Source organism: Leptinotarsa decemlineata, unplaced genomic scaffold, assembly GCF_025532065.1.
Source record: "Leptinotarsa decemlineata unplaced genomic scaffold, Ldec_3_MD MMD2_tig00000505_RagTag_RagTag, whole genome shotgun sequence".
In the NCBI taxonomy this organism is placed as follows: domain Eukaryota; kingdom Metazoa; phylum Arthropoda; class Insecta; order Coleoptera; family Chrysomelidae; genus Leptinotarsa; species Leptinotarsa decemlineata.
In genome coordinates this window covers 12,152,710-12,171,552 of record NW_027412549.1, presented here as the reverse complement: position 1 = coordinate 12,171,552, position 18,843 = coordinate 12,152,710, and the positions used below count along the sequence as shown (strand labels likewise).

The 18,843-nt window shown below is 33.1% G+C and overlaps 1 protein-coding gene across 15 annotated transcripts in view; it reads right to left on the bottom strand.

The window, feature by feature from the left end:
- Nucleotides 1-18,843, bottom strand: part of LOC111511081 (uncharacterized) — a 64,208-nt gene that overhangs the window by 40,299 nt on the left and 5,066 nt on the right. For 8 of the 15 annotated variants that reach the window (XM_074173954.1, XM_074173956.1, XM_074173955.1 and 5 more), the window contains exons 3-7: nt 12,497-12,729; nt 12,352-12,376; nt 5,891-5,919; nt 5,742-5,835; nt 2,616-2,798 (exon numbers count right to left, since the gene is read on the bottom strand). In XM_074173954.1, the coding sequence (XP_074030055.1) occupies nt 2,616-2,798; nt 5,742-5,835; nt 5,891-5,919; nt 12,352-12,376; nt 12,497-12,729 (564 nt within the window). Of the gene's footprint in view, nt 1-2,615; nt 2,799-2,851; nt 3,093-4,446; nt 4,780-5,741; nt 5,836-5,890; nt 5,920-12,351; nt 12,377-12,496; nt 12,744-18,843 lie in introns of those variants that run through there. The other 7 variants (XM_074173962.1, XM_074173957.1, XM_074173967.1 and 4 more) reach the window with 7 other exon arrangements.

The following is an 18,843-nucleotide window of genomic DNA, read 5'->3' as shown; positions in this document are numbered from 1 at the left end:
GGACAGGAGACCTATGGACAAGGAGAAGGTGGCAGATTGGATTTGGACTTTGTTCATCAATCACTTTCAATTATTGAATACATAAGTTATGATTTAAAAAAATACAGAGTTACTTATAGAAAAATTTCATCAGACATTTTTCAGGAATTGTTCCATCTGTAATACTGATATTCTACCTTTTCGAAATTTTTCAAAAAATGACACAGGAACTTTGTTTAATGTTTTTCATAATTTGGTTCAATCTATTTTCCAATGCAACGTTTCGTTTATTTAAATCCATCATCAATATACTTTTTTTAATACGAACCTGTATATTTTTTATATATTTTGGTAGTCATTGTAATTACAAATTTATCGGTATATTACAACATACGTATTTCTTATGTTTTTTCCAAAAACACATCATCAATATACCATTTATTAAGAGCTCGAATTTCCGAATGTTACTGAAATCCAAACAGAGTTCTCCCGTTGGGTGATGACGTTCATTGAGAGCCTGAATATTCAGTGAAATCCAAATAATAGATTTTTGTCAGGGTTGTCTTGATGAAGAGATGCCAAAATCTCTGTATCAATATTTCTGTTCAGAAAATGAGTATATCAACAAGAATTAACTAATAAAAATACTGTATCAAAAAAGTCATAGACGATATTCAGGAGAAACATGATAAGCGATAATTTCTTTTTGAAGTAAGCCATAAAATAAATGTGAGTGGCAAGTTAATTGAAAAACACAAAATAAAACAGTTATTCAATTTCGTGGGCAATTTCAAGGGAAAAACACTAATTTTCCCAATGACGAAAAAGTGTATATGCTTTTTGTTTATTCGAGATGTTTGGGAAATGATACCAAATCTCTGACAATGTATCAGGAATTGTATCCTGAACTACGACCCCCTGAACATAGATATTATAAATGTATCGAAAATAGTTTAAAAAATTATGAATCCTTTGAAAAACCCTCCAAATGAAAATGTACGGTTACTGAATATGGTGGCGATAATGAAATCGGCATTTTAGGTGAGTTCAAAAAAGATTCACAATAATGATAAAGTGGCATTCATTTGATTTAGCATTTGTATTGAAAGAAAAAATGAGAACAAGGGAGTATCTCTGAGAGAGATTATTGCTCATAATTCGGCCGTCTCTCATACATCTGTTCGGAAAATTTTTAAGAAAAATAAATTCAAGCCTTATCGAGTCAGGAAAGTCTATCATTTGCGTTTGATGGACTTCAATAGGGGAAAAGTTTTTTGTAGTGGCTCATTAGAAAATTTCGCCAAAATACTGAAATTTGAAAAAAAAATTGTGGTGTGATGAAAGTATATTTACCAATAACGGATGGTTCAACAGGAATATACATTATCATTGGTGACAAGGAAATGAATATTTACATAAAGTTACCAATTTTCAAGAGATATATGGTGTTAAATTATAACTTGGTGTTCTTGGTAATAAAATTATTGGCCTCCACTTTTTTTAAACATCTCTTATCGGAAAATTATACTTGGACTTCTTATCAGGGACTCCAATTGAGTTTCTAGAAGATTTTCCACTGACCCTAATAAGGGAATATGAGTAGTTCCAATACGACGGAACTCCACCGCATAGCAGGAGAATGTGCAGAGATTTCCTCAATACAACTATGCCAGGATGATTTATAGGATATTATGGTTCTATCGAATAGCCACCACGTTCACCGGACCTTACTCTTCTACATTTTTTGTTATAGGAATTCACAAAAAATAAAGTGTGCCACAAGCACACTATTTCTTGAGCTAGTATTTGTTTAAGAAATGATGGAAGTCAATTTGAACATTCAATGCGATATCTCGTGAGACGGTAACTTAGAAAATGTAACTTGAGGCATTCCGTTATGATGTTCATTTTCTACGATTTATTATTGACATTCTCTTTCGCAACAGTTTTTTTTCAATGTGGTTTATTACGATACTATTAACCATGTGCTTGCAACGATATTTAGAAATTCGATTTAAAAAATATTTTAATGATTGATTTCAATGAACGAAACGTCGTATTGAAAAATGGGTCGAACCAGATCATGAAAAACATAAAATAAAGTAAAAAATTCCTCTGTCATTTTCAGTTTTTTGCAAATATCTCAGAAACGACTGGTGATTTTGTCAATCTGAGAATACCATTATCTTGCATCCCCAAGAAGGCAACTTTTGTTCCATTCAGCCGTTCTTGTTGGACCTACCATTTCAGAGATAGCAATAGAGGTAGGTATCAGCTAAAAAATGGCCTGTATATATTTTAAAGATTTCATTTCAAAGTAAACTCAAGATTACTAAGCATTCTTGACACCATGTAAAGACAAAAAATATGATATTGATAATTAAATGGAGGATATCTGATAAATTGAATATTTTTTGTTTTAATATGATATTGTTTTTTATTTTGTTTTTCTCCAAAATCCTCTGAAAGATGCTTTTAGTTGGATATATTTCTTTTATTATTTGAGAAAAGTCATGAAAAAGACTTACAAAATATTTCATCTAGGTGATCTATATCTTGATGGAATATTTTGTATCGTTAAACTGTGCAAATATGTATCACTAAAAATTTTGAAATTTTATCAAGTCTTAATATACCTGGTGTTTCAGCTGTTTTATTTCCTTCCTCAATTCCCTGATTATATCATCTTTGAAAGCTATTTGTTTATCAGCTTGAATACACCTATCTTCTAATTCTTGACAATCCCTCTTCAGTTTCAGTATTGTATCATGTTTGGAAGCAACCTCTTCTGTCAAAGCTTGTCTCATGTCAACCATATTCTAAAAAAGCAAGGAATTAGGTTAACGTTATTGATACTTAATTTCCATATTACCTAACTCGCTCAATTACATTTTGAATTGAATTTTGCCTCAACATTTCTCAATCTTAACCAATGCACAATATGTAACGAAGTTAGTTTTTGATAAAAATTCTCACTTGATCATGTAATCATGTCACAGTTCATATTGTAGTTTCAAATTAAAAGAATATATCGAGAGTACAAGACACTTCATTTCTTAACATCGTTGTACCCATTTCATTTATCATGAGTATAAGTCTTTAGAAAGATTTTTTGGCAATTCACTCGAAGCCTCGTCAATCACTTTCTATTGGGATGAAATTGGAACACGATCAAAAATCGAAGTATTTCTGTATTTATTCATAGTCCAGAAACATGTTTTCTGTTGAAACTTTTGAATACAGAAAACGCATTTTTATAGCATTTTTTCAATTTCATTTGAAATATTTTGAAAGCATAATTTGCTTCTGGAATATGTCGCTCAGTTTTCTTTGTTTTCCAAAGATTTCTGACTACAAATGGTCAAATAGATAATTGAATTATCCATTATGAAATTCCCTAGAAAAACTGGCTACTTTTTTTTTTATGCAAAATATTCCTTTGTCGAATTTATGTCGTATTCAGCTACTGATGCCCTACAGTTTTCCAAAACAAGCACTTTCCCCAAGCACCAGAACTACAATACTTTTCTCGATGAGAGTTTCAACAACCAAAATGGCATCTTTAAAATAGTTTTCATCATTTTTGGAAAAACAAGCCTTTGGCTGCTTTTTGACACAAAATGGAAGAAAAAGCACTCTCAAAACAACTACTTGACTTTTCAGCACCAATCTGGATCGCTCAATTTATTCATAACTTTATATTATTATGTCACAGATGGGTCATGTCACGATGACAGTATGTAATGACATCCATTTGCTTAGGAGTACAAATTGAATAGAAAAAAGTGTTTTTATAGAATTCGATGCTCATATAAAAGATGTTTTAAAGTATTCTTTCTTTGGTCTCCTGAAGACGCCAACTTGGTTGGTGAAACACGTGTCAAGAATAGTATTGCATTTTCGATGTATGGAAAAATTACTAGTTTTGGATTGATTTTAAGCTAGAGGTTCCAGTTTTACCTTTTATTAATCCTAAAATTTTAGTTTTTCTCAAATCATTGTCAATAAAATAATTTGATACTTGATTCACTATGAACTAACGATTTCAGTACAAAAATGTCTATATATTTTCAAACAAAAAAGTTACAGGTATGGTAAGAGTTCAAATGAATAAAAAGGGTGATTTTGTTACATTTCAGTTTCCAGGACCATCCTAAAACTGAATGAATGTTAATAGTAATAAGAGTTGTATAAACTTTAATTTTCAGATCACAGAAATCAAAATAAAACTCATATTTTTTTGTGATAGTTTTACAATCTACTTTGATTTTGACTAGCAAATCAAACAAACATGGGTAACAATTTTCATGCGATTTGGTTCTCATATGAGGAGATAAGCTGAGAGTAAAGTAGAAATAATTGAAAAGAAAAACGTATTGTCCAAAAACGCTATCTTCTATGAAATTGAATGAGGTTACATTGGGTGACCATCTGAACTGTAGTAATTAATAAAATAATTGTAAATACCTGTTAAGAATGTAAACTTTCAGAGTCGGAGATTAATGTGTGAAATTGATTGTCCGTTTTTTTGGCCATGGTCTGCATGATTTAATTCCTGACGTTTCTTCTACTACTGCGATATCAAAGGCATAGTGCCCGAGTTTGTTCTCGAGTTGTTGTTTCCTTCGTTCGGGGCACTGCGACCGTTACCATATCGCCTTTGATAATATCTACCGTAGTAGTAGACAAAACGGCAGACATAACAACCTACAGACCACGACCAAAAAACTCAGAAAATAGCTTTCACACAGCAATGATTTTGTTCAGAAGCAAATATTTATCAATTAACGGCATAAACTCTGAATGTAGTTTCAATAATGAAAAGAAAAAAAAAAGGACTTAAAAACAATGTTTTTGAGTTTTAGCTAAAACAAAAAAGTTAGCAAAAAGATTTCTATGATACAGACACTTCCAATTGACGGGACCGAAGTGATCCAGTAACCCTGTATTTAGGAATTTCTTTAATTCCCGAGCCGAAAGCAAAACAATTTTAATATAATAAATTCAAATTAATCTTACGATTAATTGGATATACCCCACTGATATATATTTAATTTTTGCGGTTTTGGTATTCCAATCCAGCTTTTTAGAGAAATTACCTATTTCACAATACAGTGTGATGCTATAGAAAAAGAAAATATGTTCGATTGGAGATTAGAGACCTATTTTCATATCTCACTCTAAAGCTACGTCAATTTTTAGTAAACCACTGTTCACAAGATAGTTTCTCAACAATTACAAAACCACGTTGCTCTAGGCCTATATGGTTTCTATAGTCTGAGGCAAGTGTTCAACAAAAGGCAAACTGAAATACTGTGTGTGATTAAAAGAGAAGATTGAACCCCGGGGATTTTTATGGTTTTTTATGGTTTCTATTACCTACAAAATAATATAACAGAATTCTCTCATTGACTCTGCTTGTTCTGAGAGAGAAATTGAAATAGGTACTAAAAATGGAAACAATAATCTTGAAAGTATGAACTGTCTTAAGTTTGGTAACATTTCTATTAGATTTCCTTTTCTCTTCCTCCTGTTTCCTTTGAAAAACCATATTTTTTTGGAGTAATAGAAAAACAAGAGAGTAGAAATAAAGGAATTATTTCCTTCTATCGAAATCAAGAATAACGGTCCTGAAATGTCTCAAGGTATATATCTCAAAATATATACATTTAGTTACGGATATAGATATTTGTATTCAAAAACAAAACAAATGAATTGATAAGACAAATTTAAATAATGATAACATAGTATTTTATATTTACCTGTTGCAAAGTATCACACTCTTCTTTTTTGGATTGAAGTTCTCTTGTTAGAATTTCGATATCATCAATTTTCATTTGCAATTCCTGAATTTTGCTGCGAAAATAAATAAATTTCATAAATTATACTCAAACATGTTCATCAAATTTACCATTCTCTATCTTTGACTTTCTTCTCCTCCTGCAAAACAATGAAAAATGAGAGTCAATATAAATAAATGTATGGTAAAATGTAGTGTTCCATTAGGGTTATGTTAGTCTTTCTTATTCCAGTCTTTTGAAGCCAGAAAGCACTTGGTTGCTCAAAAATGAAATTGACCTATAACTCATCCACAAAAGGTTTAGTTATATTCCTCAAAAGCCCTGATTTTTTTACAAAAGAAGCTTGAAATATTATTTCATGGTCTTAAGATTGCAATTTACTCTAGTCAAGATAGTTATTGGAAAACAAGAGCACCTTCCTATTAGTATATATTTATACTGTATCGTATATCTCTTCTTATTTTGAAGTATTGAAGTATTACTACATACAACTTTTAATTTTCATCACTTCTGACATGATTCATGATTCATATAAAACTTAAATATTTGTGTTTTAAGTTGATATTCTTATAATACCCATCACCAAGCATTCATATTGATAGAGACATTACAAATGCTGAAACAAGCAGTGAACTTCAAACTCATGTAATATAATGGTTAGGATTGTCACTGTTTCTTAATTATTACTGTGGAACCGCCATTGGTTGATGAATAAATAACATAAATTACATTTTCGTTGTAGTTTTTATATAAAGTAATTAAAGTCTCAAAAACTTTTTCGAAGACCGATTTCAGTTCTCACACAAGTTCTACATGTTCATGACATATTATACTTGTTATTCGATTACACTAACATACGATGATTTCCAGTATGTATATAGGGTACCTCTTGAGTGCTGTAACTAGTTTTGAGGGGTGATTTCCATTTGATATTTTATGAAGAACAGTTTCTATGAACATCCGTTCAAAATTCCTTAGTTTTGAATGTGATTTTTCGTAACATCTCTGAAAATACTAAAAATGAAAACTACATACTTGGAAAAAGGTTATACTTCCCCAGCGGTGAATTAGCGCAGTGGTGGTGCGTCCAACTCACATTCGAAAAGTTATAAGTTGAATCTCTACCTCTACCAGATATTTTTCACGGTAGAACTTATCTAGATCATTAATGCTGTGGCATCCAAAAAAAGCATATACCATATAATATCGTAAATTTCATGAAGATAGATCCAAGTTATACGAAGTCCACGAAGGGAAGTTGACATTGTAGATCAACTTTTTTTTATTTGGAATGTTTTGAAAAACTTTTAAGTAGAAATGACTATTTGAAATGAATAGAATAATTCGAATAAGTGCATATAATCGTTTTTACCTGATATTTTGAACATCAAAGGAGTAGAAGACAAAAACTATCTATCCTTGATATTTTATCCAATACTAGATTCAAAAGAATTTTAAGTTTCGGATGAACTTGATAAGGCTGAAATGAATGAAAAACCGGTGCAACCCTATTACTTTTCTTTTTTTAAATAATTTCCAGTAAAAACTAGACTTCCAAAATTATTCTTTGTGAATCTCTGCACCTGTGTTCACATTTGTAATGGAAATTGTCCAGTCAATTTACATAACAATTCATTTCCCAAATAAGAAGGTATATGCATGTGTTTATCTATGCAGACCTTTCAAATATGTTACTGAATGACCTAGCACGCCGACCACTAACTAGACCACGGTTAGAAGAACCAATTGTACAAGAAATTGATGATAATTTTTCAATTAGTACTGGAAATAATGAGCCATTACCTCAGCCATTCAACTGTTTGGAGAATTTTGAATGCAAATAAACTGTAACTATATTCATTCAATGTGTATAGACTGTGCCTTATAGACCCAGACTTCTGGGCCTATAAAAGTCAACATGCCATTGTGGTGGACACAACGTATGGTTTGATAATAATTAGATAGGTCATTCACGATCTTTAAGTAGCTACCAAGATTGCCAAACTTGCATCCTTTTCCAGTTATTTTTACATTTGTGTAGCAAACGATGGGAAGACTTCATTTACGCATCTTAACCTAAGATGCTTCAATTAATGAAAATACCATTTTTAGAATGCGTTTTTACAAATACAATACTGAATAAAATACCACCATCAATGATAATTTTTGTGATATGCTACTCCTCCTTCTCCTCTTCAAAGAATAATTATCCGACATTGGAAATTTCGAGAACAAATGCATTTGATTGGATTAGTCTATTTTTCTCGGAAGCGACACTTATACCTACCGAAAACTAAAAAAAATTGAATGTTCCTCACCTCCCATGTACACTACTGACTTTCTATTGCTAACAAATATCATCACAAAACGAATGATTTACTCCACAACAGTAACAACGTTATATGATATAACTTTTGACTAACATATTGTAACGAATCTGAAGCCGCCCGACTCATATACCAGCCAATTCATCGAATAAATACATGACTCACCGCGAAAGAATCCAGCCTGAAACCGCCGCGAAAATTCTAGACGAGTACCGAACAGACTACAGAATTCTACGATGGACCTTTACCGATATTACCGGCTACTCGTCCAGAGAGGGCAGTTGAATTCAGAAAGTGAATCGAGTGGTTAAACAAGGAATTCAAATAGTGGAAATAAATTAAGCTTTAGTTGCTAAGTGTTGACTATACCGATCAGATAGAATAGTACCTAAAGGCTGGCTTTCGACCAAAAGAGGTCAGATGTCAATCTTGCTGAAGTGCCCATCAGTAAGTTGAGGACCGCTCGGAGAGCGGGGGTGGATGGAGTGGGGTATTAGGTTCTCCTCGCTAACTAGCTGGGGGGGGGAAGCTTCTACTTCAAGGCACTCAACCCGGGAGGGGGCATGGGGGAAAGTGTTGAATATATATTAGTTTGTGATAGTGAAATAATGTTAGAAATAAATTTGTTTAAGACAGATAATTCTTTAATTCGTTACAATTGGTGATCAGAAGTGGATTTGTAAAATAAATATGTGAGCGCGTGGTGGACAATCTTTTGTATTGCGGTGAAATTTATTATAAGACTTATTTGTTCGCGCAGATAGACTGGTGATTCGTTGTGTTTCGCGAAGTGGACAGTACCGGACTACGGAAACATAAACTGATAGACCTTTCTCGCGAAAAATAGACTTGTGAAAGTAAATAAGTGTTTTTCGGATTCGATAAAAATAAATGCAAAAAATGGGTTGATGAATCTGTAATTCATTCTAGTTCCAACTTGAGAAGGAGCTGAAAAAACATATCCTGATTCAACAGATACATAAAATGATGCTAAACGTAAACATTGATCTCTACTAATTGAAAAAAGGAAAAGCTACTATCAAAATCGTATATTTAACTCATCGAATACTATGCGTACGTCTTGGACAATTATTTCAGAATTATCGAACAACTATAAGAAAACTGACCAAAATATAGTAATCAATAATAACGGAGAATTGACAGAAGATGCATCTGAAATAGCTTCTCTCTTCAACCAATTCTTCATCAACACTCCTATTAATCTATCGAACAATATTCCTAAACTTAGTCATCTCAAGCGTAACAACGATTTCAATAAGGTGAGCATGTTCTTGCAACCGTTTTCCGAAAGAGAAGTTCTTTACTTTTAAAGAGAAGAATAAAAAATAAAAATTCTGCTGGATCAGATGAGATCCCAGGATTTATTTTGAGGGATGTCCTCGAGAATATTATTGCTCTCCTAACTCATTTGGTGAATTTATCTTTTGAAAGAGGTTCATTTCCAAATGCTATTAAAATTGGAAAAGTCATACCTATTCACAAGAAAAATGATTCTAAATTATTATAAAATTACAGACCGATAACTATTCCATCTGTATTTTCAAAGTTATTTGAATATGCCTTTCTCGACCGTCTTTAGAGTTTCATTGAGAATCATAAGATTTTATCTGATAAACAAAATGGGTTCCAGGGCGGAAAATCAACATCAACCGCTGTATTATCTTTTTTTAACCAAATAATCGAACATATTGCTGCTGATGAATGTCAATCTTCTGCGATTTAAGCCGAGCGTTTGACTGTGTAAACCACGGAAAACTATTGGAATTGTTAGAACTATATGGTTTGAGGGGTCTCCCATTAAAATAGATTGAATCATTTCTGGTGTCACCTGACACTAATTTAATAAATGCTAATTGTAGTGATGTGATGAATATCAAATTTTTTCAATGAACGTTCTTTATTTTTCAACGGGAGGTGCTCAAAGAAATCCATGACGGAGTCACTGGGGGACACCTGGGAGTAACGAAGACCCTCCAGATAGTAAGATAACGGTTTTACTGGGTTAAATGCCAAGCCGAAGTCAAGGACTGGTGTAGAAAATGTGCTGTATGTGCTGCCAGTAACGGACTTCCAATGCGCCAGTATAACGTGGGTAGTCCCTTTGAGAGAATCGCCATCGACATCGCCGGCCCGTTCCCAGAGTCTGACCATGGGAACAAATACATCCTGGTAGCCATGGACTACTTCAGTAAGTGGGCAGAAGCCTATGCCCTGTCCAACCAGGAAGCCTTTACCGTCGCTGACGTCCTGGTAAAGGAATGGATATGTCGATTCGGTGTCCCATTGGAGGTGCATTCGGACTAGGGCAGAAATTTCGAGCCCAACCTGTTGGACATTTGAAAGACCAGAACCACAGCCTTACATCCACTGTCCGATGGAACGGTGGAACGAATGAATAAGCCCATAAACCGCCACTTGTCCAAGGTAGTATCTGACCATCAAAGAGACTGGGACCAGTAACTTCACCTGTTCCTGCTGGCCTATCGTTTGGCAGTGCACGAGTCAACCAGCCAAACTCCTGCCAGTATTATAATGGGCCGAGAGCTGCGGCTTCCTTGCGATCTGATATTTGGGACGCCGGCAGAACAAAACATTGCGGGGGAAGTCTATGTCAGCAAGCATCGGCAGATAATGGACGACATCCATGAACGAGTCCGTCTCAACAGCGATAAGTTGAAGAAGGCCTATGACATCAAAGCGAATGCTGAAGGATTCGAAACCGGTGACCTAGTTTGGCTGTACAACCCAAAGCGACGCCGTGGTTTATCATTGAAGTTGCGGAACTCGTGGGAAGGTCCGTACAAAATCATGAAAAAGATTAATGACCTCGTCTACCAAATCCATAAGCCACCTCGAGGAAAACCTAGGGTCGTCCATTCTAATAGATTGGCTCCTTATGCTGGAAAGCACGACCAAGTTCGCGCCCTCAGACCACCAGAGGATGAAATAACGTTCCAGAAGTTCATGTCTTTAAACTCGAACGGACAGAAGGTCAAGGTTTCAGTTGAATACGCACTAGCTCACTGCGTGGCAGTGAGCCAAATGTCCAGAGGTATCGCTGTGGTATTCAACAAGAGATTCAGTCAGCTCCAAACATTACGAGAACAGAATCCTGAAGTCGGAGGAGTGCTACAGTTGAAGAAGACCAGAGAAACGTCTTCTACTTGGTGACCAAAAAGCATTCTCGAGACAAACCGTCCTATGAAGATGTCTTGAGGAGTCTTACCAGACCGAGGGAACGATGCTTGACCAGAATCTCGTGGACTTGGCAATCCCGAAAATAGCCTCTGGGCTCGACAGGCTGAGTTGGAGAATTGTGAGAAGCATGTTGGAAACGATCTTCAGATCCAGCGGCATCAAGATTTTGGTGTGCGGTAACCATCTTCCACGACCGAGCATGAAGACTGTGGAGTATTACTTCCATCAAACTTCAGAGTGCAGATATGGGGAGTCCTGCAGGTATCGACACACGCCAAGGATGACATTTCGGGGCGAAACGTCATTAAGAAGAGGGCAATGTAACAAATCTGAAGCCACCCCTGACCCATACGCCAGCCAATTCATCGAATAAATACATGACTCACCGAGAAAGAATGCAGTCTGAAACCACAGCGAAAATTCTAGACGAGTACCGAACAGACTACAGAATTCTACGATGGACCTTTACCGATATAAAAGGCCGGCTACTCGTCTCAGAGAGGGCAGTTGAATCGAGCGGTTAAACAAGGAATTCAAATAGTGGAAATAAATTAAGCGTTAGTTGCTGAGTGTTGCATATAAATTAAGTTTGTGATAGTGGAATATTGTTAGAAATAAATTTGTTTAAGACAGATAATTTTTTAATTCATTACAATATTAAGTTTTCATTTTCAGCAGTTTCCGGAATTTATACAAAAAAGTACATTTTTACATCAACTTTCGAAACACCGTATTTCCGTAACTAACGAGTTTTGAACTCATAGGAACTTGTCCTTTGAAAATATCATTGTATATTGAAAAATATTGAAAAAATTCGAAATATTGTCTTTGCCTGTATGCAATAAAAGAGAAACAATTTAATGACGATGTAATATCAATGGAAACATATAGGTTTGTTCACATATTATTAATTTTACTAAAATATTTATTTAAGAATTTTAAAGTACCATAACACTCAACACAAGTTGTTAACTGCTGTTAATGAAGCACTGCACATATTAGAAAGCAGTATAATTTTTTCCTACCTTAATGATATCACCAATTAAAGACCTGAAAGAATAAAACTATTAAAAGAGAAGAAACATCACCTTGATCCCAGCTTATTATTGTCATTTTGTTAATCGATACAAATACAAGAAAACAATTATTATTTGAATGTACATCACAGACCTAGAAATATTGTTTTTTGTCACAAAAAAATCTGCTTCGCCATTTTTTCCGAAAAGGTCCTGATAGGATATTTCATAAAATTTTAAACCTCCTACACTCCATTCATTATCTTCGCGTATGCGCCTTATAAATTCCATTAAATTCTTCAGGTCATTCTCCAGATTGAATATTTTTTGTTGTGGTTCTTTCAGTATGGCACTTGTGACATCATATTCCCTGTATCTGTTCATCACCTGTATGAAAGCAACTGATAGGTGTTAAAGAATTTTGATGACATATAACTTACGGGGTCATCTTATATAGTTTTTCCTGACTTGAATCAATTTTAGCAACTAGTATCAAAAGCACTCGCTTTTAGAGTTTGATAAAAATGAAAACACCAGGTAATTATCTTTGATAAAAATGAATCAGTATCAACATTTCATTTGAGAAAAAAGTAAACAGATGGGGGGGGGGAGAGAATAAATTTCATTGAACAAAAAGCCCATGAAAAATTTGTAAAATCATCAAAGTAAACGCAGTTATCACATAAACATACATAGGACTTTTTAAATAATGAAATATAATGAGGTGAACATCTAAATATTTACAATTCCACATTCTATAAACATAAAAAAAATATATCCGAATTTATTTTCAAAAATATATCACGACAAGTTTTGAATATTACTGGAGTTTTTTCCCAACACCAAACCGTTATTTTAACACCTCGACACGTGTTTCGATCACCAAGTGATCATCTTCAAGAGAAAGATCAAACTGTTTAAATCTAATTGGTCATTCAGTAAAATGTTTGAATTATTTTTATTTCCATTGTTTCTAAGTAATTTAGCTTCAAATCTTTATTTTCTAAATGTAAAATTTCGGAATATCCGTTAAAGATATGATTTTTTTCTAAAAGATGATTTGAGAGTGTCGGACTTGTCTCATTCACAACTCAAATGATGTTACTGGATGTGATTCCTAAATTTTCTGCCTGATTGATCAATATACCTACAGGGTGTTAATTAAGTATGTACCATAAATTTAACAGACGATTCTTTAGGTAACTTTGAGACGAAATGTTTATATAAACATGAGTCCGCAAATCCTTCGTTCTCAAGATACAGGGTGTTAAATTAAAAATTTAAAAAAAATTATTCGTAAATATCTTAAATATCCTTCAGCTAATTTTCTTGTAATTTGGCAATGGTATTTATAATATTAAGGAGCTAATTGAGCCCGAACGTGATTCAATTTATTGAGTCCAGTGGCGTCTCGAGCGGGATTTGAACGAATATTTTTGACTTAAAAATGTACACCACTGACTTTTGGGCAATTTTTATTATTTTTTTGGATTAAGCAATTAGAAATACAACTTTTTTGTCTCTTGAATTTTTTTTGTATCTTGCTTAGTTTTTAAGAAAAAAAAGTCGACATAATTGCTATCCCTGGACCTCACAAGGAATAATATGGGGAATTAAATGTTTCTTTTGGAAATTATTATTTTAACAATTTTGCATTACTAATTATGTGAGAATAACAACAAATATTAAATAACATTAACATCTAGACTAACGAATTGCACTAAATTAAGTGTTGGAAATGGCCTCCTTCGGCTTCAATACAACCGGCTAGCCACCGCATCATTGAATTTCGCACACTTCTGAAAATATCATAAATAATAATCGAGGGTTGCCTTGGAAAACGATTGCAGCATTTAATAAACAACTTGACAGTTGTTGTCAACTTTATAATCTTTTAATTTATAATTGTTATAAAAAGTGTGTTTAGTGGTTACTTTTCGAACCTTTCTTGTAAAACATGGTTCAATTTACTAACAGTGAAATGGTAGATATGCATTTCTATTATGGAATGGCTCACGGAAACTCGAATGCTGCAAGACGCATTTACCATGAAAGATTTCCTCAGCGTGTAGTGCCTAATAGAGGAACTTTTGTACATCTCCATGCACGACTTTCTGAAACAGTCAGCTTTAAAAGATCGACAGTTGTCATTGGGAGGCCTGCAACGGTACGAACAGTTCAAATTGAAGAAGCTGTTTTAAATGAGATTGAAGTAAATCCTCATACCAGTACTCGGAAAATAGCTGAAGAACTGAATATTACCCATGTCACAGTGTGACAGATTTTAAGAGCCCAGCAGCTATATCCCTATCACATGCAACGTGTGCAAGCTCTATTGCCCAGAGATTTGGCTGTAAGACTAGCTTTTTCTAATTGGTTACGCGGTAAAATAAGAAGAAATCCAGGTTTCCTATATCGAATATTGTTTACAGATGAAGCTTGTTTTTCTCGCAATTCAATTATTAACTTCCACAACAATCACATTTGGGCCGAAAACAATCCACACACCTTGATAGAAAATAACTTTCAAGAACAGTTTTCTTTTAATATTTGGGTTGGAATTGTCGGTGACCATCTCATTGGGCCTCACTTCCTTCCACCTAGACTTAATGGAGAAGAATACTGAAGATTTTTAGAATTTGTTTTACCTGGACTTCTAAAAGAAATTCCAGTCATGGAAAGATTCCGTATGTGGTACATGCACGATGGTGCTCCACCACACTTAAGTGTAGTGGCACGGCAATTTTTGGATAAAAATTACCATAATCGCTGGATTGGGAGAGCAGGCCCACACCCATGGCAACCTCGCTCGCCCGAAATGAATCCCTTAGTGTCCCTCTGGGGACACCTTAAAGCGTTGGTATACAAAACTGCTATTCAAAGTGAAGAGGATTTACGGAATAAAATCATTAATTCATGTGACATAATAAAAAATACGACAGGTATTTTCAGAAGAGTGCGAAATTCAATGATGCGGCGGCTAGATGGATGTATTGAAGCCGAAGGAGGCCATTTCCAACACTTAATTTAGTGCAATTCGTTAGTCTAGATGTTAATGTTATTTAATATTTATTGTTATTGTCACATAAATAGTAATGCAAAATTGTAAAAATAATAATTTCCAAAAGAAACATTTAATTCCCCATATTATTCCTTGTGAGGTCCAGGGATATGCAATTAGGTCGACTTTTTTTTCTTAAAAACTAAGCAAGATATGAAAAAAATTCAGGAGACAAAAAAGTTGTATTTCTAATTGCTTAATCCAAAGAAATAGTAAAAATTGCACAAAAGTCAGTGGCGTACATTTTTAAGTCAAAAATATTCGTTCAAATCCCGCTCGAGACGCCACTGGACTTAATAAATTGAATCACGTTCGGGCTAAATTAGCTCCTTAATGTTATAAATACCATTGCCAAATTACAAAAAAATTAGGTAAAGGATATTTGAGATATTTACTAATAACTTTTTTTATTTTTATTTTAACACCCTGTATCTTGAGAACGAAAGATTTGCGGACCCATGTTTATTTGAACATTTCGTCTTAAAATTACCTAAAGAATCGTCTGGTACATACTTAATTAACACCCTGTATACCTTAGGACAAGTTCTACAATTTAATTTATGGGAGGTTTTTCCTACCGCTGAGTAAGATAATCAAAATAACAGAAAGATTGGCTTTATTTTTGAATCTGTTAAATCTGTTTTTCCGTTAAACCAGCTGTCGCACCCCTACGAAAGATAACTCTCAAAAGTCGAAACTTGTGCGAGCTAAGGAATAAACAAGATATTAAAATTACATATATAACAGGATATAACTTGTGAAACTTAGTTAAAATTGATAAAGACAAAACATCCAAGTTCGAGAAATCAGGAGTATATAAATTAAATTGTGGAACTTGTCTTACAGTATATATTGGTCAAACTGGCAAAACATTTAGCATCGCACCCAGGAACATCATATAAGTTATGTAAATAAGAAAACAAATTTAACATATTCAAATCATCTTTTAGCAGAAAATCATATTAACGGAAATTTCAAAATTTTATGCATAGGAAAAAAAAGGTTTAAAGATAAACTATTTGAAAGCAATGGAAATTAATAAACTTGAAAATTTAAATATTTTACTGAATGACCAATTGGATTTAAATAGATCACCATTAGTGAACTTACTGAAACAGGTATATCTGAGTTTTCAAAGACATTGTATTTTTGATGTAGAATTGATATAATAGACTTTAGTTACTCATAATTTGAGGATATACCTTAGGCATATATAAAAACCCACTGTATAGCGGAACATGTGATATATTTTTGAAAATAAAGTGAAGATCAAATCGTAAGGAGTAGTTTATGAAAGTAACGGTCGAATCAAACAGAAAAAAAAAATGCAAAATATGTTGCCAAGTTTCTTATTTATTGTACTTAACTTTGCCTTAGAAAAAATCAACACTCATTTTTAAAGCTCACTTTCTTATTTGTCAACGTGTAAATTCTTTCTTTTGATTATAAAATATTTCCAACAAAAAAAATTAATATTGATTATAAAGTGCGAACGTAAAAAATAGTTCGCTTCCCTCTTAGCTTTTCAATGGGGAAAGATAACAAAGTCGGGCAAAATATGTTAAATCATGTTTACTACTTTTTGATGAAAAGGCTAATAGTGTGACGTCACTCGTCTCAGAGAGGGCGCTATCAACTTTTTTTTTAATAGAATAGGGGTTTTGTGACCCTTCTTTTGATTCTCTATAGAACGACTCTCACTGTTTTAAATTTTATAAGATACGAAGATAAGAATCCACTCAGTGTTACCCTAGTGACAAAGACTATTATGTTTGCTTGACAGCTGTCACTATTGACATTGAGAATTGGCTTCATTTCATTTAAATTTTCAAAAATGGTTTGCCCCATATCTTCAGAGATAAAATAGAAGCAATCGTTAATTACGCCGAGGCCGGCTATAATTTTCATGAGACAGACAGAGTGTTCAATGCAAGATTTTCTGATAATCCTGATAACCAATGAAAATAATGAAAAAAATAAATGAAAGTGTGTTGAACATTAAAAAAAAATATTTTCAGTAGCACCTATAGTAAAATGTCAAATGAAGAATAATTGTGGTTATTCAAGAAACACTTTATTGCGAGATATTCACTAGTGAACATGCTTAGTGAAAATCTCACAATAAAGTGTTTCTTGAATACGTTATGGATTTTCAAGTATCGGCCGATTCTATTAAATATATAAAAAAATGTGTGTATATGTTAAAATGTGCATAAACAGGACACTTTTCTTAGAGCCTTACTATTTATTGGGTTTAGTCCTTAGGTATTGTTGCCTCAACCCTCTATTGGATCAGACATACCCAGGCATGTTACTTTGAGGGTATATCAAATAGAAAGTTTATGTTAGGCAAACTGGAACAATAGGGGAACTTAGGGATAGAATTACCAAAACTAAAAATAATATAAGTTTATTCATGATATTTATAATATATACATAGGAAATAATAAACAAACTCTTAAATAAACTGATGATAACCTTGAAAAGTGAAACTGGTGCCAAGGTAAGTCATACAGAAATATTCATTTTCACAAATACAATCTCACATATATTCATATACAAAGTATATGAACATATGTGTAAGAGAAAAAAAAGAAAACAAATGAATACATAAATTTATAATATGTGCTTAATAACAATATATGAGTTAAATAAAATTATTCAGAAAAGCAGTTAATGAAATGTATATCATGATTTATCGAAATTCATTATATCATGGAAAAATGTTCGTATTTTTTTTATATAATGAGGCAGCTTATCAAATATATAAGGAATTATATACATGTAATTTTTTGAGATATCGTTTTCTTCACTCTATTTTTTAAAGAATACGTTAATTTATTTCATGTGTCTACTCATGATTATTATATTGAATGTTTGATTCATCTTTATACATATATATCAAAAGATTATAAAAATATAATTGACTTATATTAAATTTTTTACTAATTTTGAAAAGATGTTCACTTGAAAAATTATATTTTTATTATAGATTATTTTTAGAAAGTATTTTTGAATAACTTCAAGTTTAGTCCAGTAGGCCTCTAATATTCCATATTGTAGTTCTGATTGAACCAGAGCAAAATGAAGTAAAATCGGATGGCAGGAGGACCCTTGATTTTTTCAGCAAATAACTGATTTGATGATCCCATCTCAAATGTTTGTCAATCATTATGCCCAAGTACTTGATACAGTCAGCCTCAAAGATTTGGATACTCTCACTAATTTTCAATGGACCTAATTTTGGTGAAAAATTTTGGTAAGCACTGAAAGTCAAATGTTAGGTTTTTATCAAAATTTATCGTTCATAAATTACTATCAAACCATTTCTTGATAATTTAGAAATCTGCATCCACACTTACTTTCAAATTATACCAGATATTAGCGGTATATGAAATCACCGTATCACCTTCAGAAGATCGAATTTTCCCTTCAGTTTG